Below are 5,000 nucleotides of genomic sequence, written 5' to 3'. Positions count from 1 at the left end.
GTACGCTTTTATATACATACATACATACATACTGTACATATATGTATATAAATATATATATATATATATATATATATATGTGTGTGTGTGTGTGTGTGTGTACAAGTATTCTTGGTTTCTAAATTACGTCAAAAGACAAAAAGAACAAATATAATATACACACGACATAAAACCAACCGATGCATGTTAAACTAAAAACTTTGGACAGACCCATTTGCTTTTTAAAGAAGTATTCTAGATGGGATAGAATAAAATCCAACAACCAATCGATTGAAAGCGAAATTAAAAAGAAATTGGAATGACTTTGGAAGATTCACAAAACGGGAAATGAAAATGAGGGAAAATACAATAGAGATAGGTAAGAAAAGGGCAGAACCACTTGCTTTTTAAGAACAAAAGGAAAGGTAAAGGGGAAAAAGACAATAGTGATAGGAAAGAACTAGGCAGAACCACTTACACTTTCAAGAACAGAAAGAAAGGATAAGGAGTAAATACAATAGAGACAGAAAAGAACAGAACAGACCCATTTGTTTTTTAAGATCACAGGAAAGGAAACGGGGAGAGGAAATACAATATAGTTATGAACAGGGCAGACCCACTCAGTTTTATTCAGGAACACAGGGAAAGGATAAGGGTGGGGGATCACAACATATAGGAAACAACAGGGCAGAACCTCTTGCTCTTAAGAACACAAAGAAAGGATAAAGGGAAAACACAATAGAGACAGGAAAGAACAGGGCAGAACCATTTGTTTTTTCAAAGAACACTCGGAAAGGAAAAGAAAATAAACAAAGAAATTGGAAAGAATGGAGCAGATCCACTTGCTTTTTTAAAGAACACAAGGAAAGGAAAATGAAAAAAAATTAAAAGAGAAATAGGAAAGAACACGGATAGGAAAAGGAAGAAATTAAAACAAAAATAGGAAAGAATGGGGCAGACCCACTTGCTTTTTTAAAGAACACAGGGAAAGGAAAAGAAAGAAATTAATACAGAAATAGGAAAGAATGGAGCAGACCCACTTGCTTCATTTCCAGACCAACGAGGTGTTTCATTTTCCCTTACGGGATTCTTAGTGTCAGAAGATCCGCCCAGAAAGGTCCCACAAAGATCAATAAATTCTACTCTTTTGTGGGATTAATCTTCGCTGAACACAGCACGGCCATTTAAGGAGGATAGATATGCCTCTTAGGACATGGAAACAGCCTAAGACGTTGTTATAACATCCTCGGAAGCAGACGTCAGCGATTGTCGCTTAATGGTTATTGGACGAAGAGGAGAAAGAGGGGTGGGGTATACCAAAGTGGATTATATAAACATATTCTTGAAATATCTTATTTTAATTGTTAATTATTTCTCTTGTAGTTTAATCAGTTCCTTTCCTCACTGGGCTATTTTCCCTGTTAGAGCCCTCGCACTTATGGCATCCTGTTTTTCCAATAAGGATTGTAGCTTAGCAAATAATAATAATAATAATAATAATAATAATAATAATAATAATAATAATATCCATCGGTTTTACAATATATTTTTACTGACTAGGCTGCAACCTTTGTTGGAAAAGTAGTAAGCTATAAGCAGCAGGGCTCCAACAGGGAAACACCCAAGTAAGACATGAAATAAGGAATAAGATAGAAAAGAGTGATCGAGTGTACCCTAAAACAAGAGAACTCTAACTCAAGATAGTGGAAGACCATGGTACAAAAGCTATGGCACTGCCTAAGACTAGAGAACAATGGTTTGATTCTGGAGTGTTCTTCTCTTAGAAGAGCAGCTTACCATAGATAAGTCTCTCTTCTATCCTTATCAAGAGGAAAATAGCCACTAAACAATTAGTGCAGTAGCTGCCCAGTTTGAATAAAAAAAAACATTTTTCAGTTATCTTAGTCTTGTCAGGTATATGAGGAAAAAAGAGAATGTGGAAAGAATAGGCTTGACTATTCAGTGTATGTGTATGTAAAGGAAAACAAAAACGAAAATATTAAATAAAAACATAAAACACAGTAAATCATATAACTAAAATAAAAAAAAATAAAAAAAAGCATCATCGTAGTGTTTCAAAGCCATGTAAAAATTTCTTATAAGGTCATGTAATTCAATAACACTAATGTCAACAAGATCTGTAAATAATATAAATAATTCTGAGATAATTGAGTGAATCAAACTGACGGCATTAAACATACGAACATACGCCTTAATAACGCGGACAGGATGATCCCATTGACAGGGAAGGGGAGGTAAAGAATTCTTGTCTTCTCACGGGACCCTGTTCGATTGCATATGTTGCAAAACTCTAAATAGGTTGGATTCTGTTACTGTTTTTTCATCAGTACAGAGTACAAGTGGGTTGAATCATGGGTGTGATGTTTTATCAATAATGAAAAAAAAAATATGCAACACACTTTAAACAGGTGGGGAAACAGACAAAAACATACTAATACCCTCTTCAATTGCACATGTTGCAATACTCTGAATAGGTTGGATGCTGTTGCTGTTGTTGTTATTTTTCATCAGTACAGAGTACAAGTAGGTTGAGACATGGGTATGATGTTTCATTAATAATGAAAAAAAATATGCAACATACTTTAGACAGGTGGGCAAACTGACAAAAATATACTAATACACACAGACGCATGTATGTATGTATGTATGTATGTTTTTTAAGAATCGAACTAAGGGATTGTTTTGAATAGTTCTTGATAATAATTAGCCAGTTTGCTTTGAGTGTACATAGGACACCTTTGGATATTCATTGTTTTTATACATAGCCGTCTGAGATTTATATAATTTACTCAGAGCTCCGGTATTATTCAAGTGTAACAGATTTATGTAAAAACAAACAGGTGAAGTTGGAACTCGAAAGATTAAATCCTGACTAGGTTCACGATACTTCTTCAGAGGACTGATTTATTGACAGAGGTCTCTTTAAATTTTACATGGAACAGTAAGAGTACGAATATGTATGTTTGTACTCTCACTATACCATATAAAATGTAGAGAGACCTCGCTCAATAAATCAGGCCTCTGACGAAGTATCACGAAACCAGTCAGGACTTAATCTTATACTTTTCTATTCCCTTTTCCTTGTGGGTCTTTTGCATCTGAGCATCACGTTTCCCTGTGATTTTTACGCGCATATGTCATCATTATCATCACCAGCCGTTACTAGTCCACTGCAGAACAAAGGCCTCAGACATGCCATTCCACTTGCATCTGTTTATGGTCTTTCTGCACCAGTCCACACCTGCAAACTTTCTTAGTTCGTCAATCCATCGTCTTTTCTCCCTTCCCCTGCTTCTTTTACAATCTCTAGGGACCCATTCTGTTATTCTTAATGTCCCTCTATTATCTGTCATTCACATTATATGTCCTACCAATGTCAATTTCTTTTTCTTACATGTTAGAATATCCTCTATTTTAGTTTCCTCTCGTATCCATGTTGCTCTTTTTCTGTCTCTCAGTGTTATTCCCATCATTATTCTTTCCATAGCTCTTCGAGTTTTAACTAGAGTAAATATCCCATATATATATATATATATATATATATATATATATATATATATATATATATATATATATATATATAGGCTATACATCATTAATATAAGCTGAAATAAATATATAACCTAATTACCTAACGACCCTACTCTCTTATCCGCAGAAGATGGGCGACTGGGGAGGCGGCTACAACAGCGACGGCAACAGCAGCGACGGCGGAGGCCGATGGGGAGGGGGAAGCCGCTGGGACGACAAGGACAACAGCAGCCGGAGCAGCGAGGAGAAGAACCGCTACTGCTGGCGGAAGTCCAGTTCCAGCAGTTCGAGTAGCAACAACAAGGACGCCTACGCCACCTACACGAAGGAGGACGGCGTCTCCTTGAAGAACGAGGGCGGCGGAGGGTGGGGCTTCGACGATGAGGATCGCACCGATAGGGACGACTTCGACACGAAGTCGAATGGGAGCAGCAGCGGCGGGAAGACATTCGACATCTTCAAGCACAGTTTGGAGTGGAATGATGGCGAGCAGGAGTTCAAGGATGAGGAGATCAACCTGAGCGTCGATTCCGACGGTCTTGAGAAGGGGGAGGCGGAATACGGAGGGTGGAGGCGGTCGAGGAGGAGGTCGAGTAGCGACAGCAGTGGGAGGAGGCACCACAAGGGCAAGAGGAGGAGCTCGTCCTCCAGTTCGAGCGAGAGGCATCGCAGGATCGACAAGGAGTGGAGGAAGAGCAGACACGAGCAGTACTATCCTGATGTGGTCAAGTTCGACTCGTCCCAAAAGGCCAGTTGGTGTTGCTGCGTCGTCTTATGAACGAGATAAAAAGAAGAAGAAAAAGAAGATGAAATAAACAAAATTGATGATAAAGTTGGGTCTTAATAAAAACTTAATTTGACATCTGACTAATTTGATATGGTTAACTTAACTGAAGTCATGACGCGATGGTACACTGACATCAACTCTGATGATAAAGTTGAGTCTTAATAAAAACTTAATTTGACATCTGACTTTTGGCTAATTTGATATAGTTGACATAATTGAAGTCACGACGCGATGGTACGCTGACGTCAACTCTACGTACCAAAAATGACTTCACTTCTATAAGAACGCAAGACTGTAGCTGTAGAAAATAACAATTACAAAATGATAAACCGGCTCTTTTGTTAAAAAACTGACGTCAAAATGACGAATTTGACATGACTGAAGTCACGACGCGATGGTACATTGACATCAACTCTACGTACCAAAAATGACTTCACTTCTATAAGAACGTAAGACTGTAGCTATAAAAAATAACATTTACAAAATTATACATCGGCTCTTTTGTTCAAAGACTGACGTCAAAATGACGAATTTGACATAACTGAAGTCACGACGCGATGGTACATTGATATCAATTCTACGTACCAAGAATGACTTCACTTATACAAGAACGTAAGACTGTAGCTGTAGAAAATAACAATTACAAAATGATACACCGGCTCTTTTGTTCAAAGACTGACGT

At 37.7% G+C, this 5,000-nt stretch overlaps 1 protein-coding gene across 1 annotated transcript in view; it reads left to right on the top strand.

Moving 5' to 3' along the window:
• The window catches only part of LOC137628727 (DNA topoisomerase 1-like), a 32,391-nt gene extending 27,705 nt beyond the window's left edge, over positions 1 to 4,686 (top strand). Inside the window, exon 2 of the mRNA XM_068359900.1 lies at positions 3,659 to 4,686. Within this exon, the coding sequence (XP_068216001.1) occupies positions 3,662 to 4,309 (648 nt within the window). The 5' untranslated portion in view covers positions 3,659 to 3,661 and the 3' untranslated portion in view covers positions 4,310 to 4,686. The remainder of the gene's footprint in view (positions 1 to 3,658) is intronic.
• Positions 4,687 to 5,000: the final 314 nt, after the last annotated feature.

The sequence above is a fragment of the Palaemon carinicauda genome, chromosome 36 (genome assembly GCF_036898095.1).
Source record: "Palaemon carinicauda isolate YSFRI2023 chromosome 36, ASM3689809v2, whole genome shotgun sequence".
Classification (NCBI taxonomy): Eukaryota; Metazoa; Arthropoda; class Malacostraca; order Decapoda; family Palaemonidae; genus Palaemon; species Palaemon carinicauda.
The sequence above is the reverse complement of the archived record's forward strand: the minus strand, read 5'-3'. Positions and strand labels throughout refer to the sequence as shown.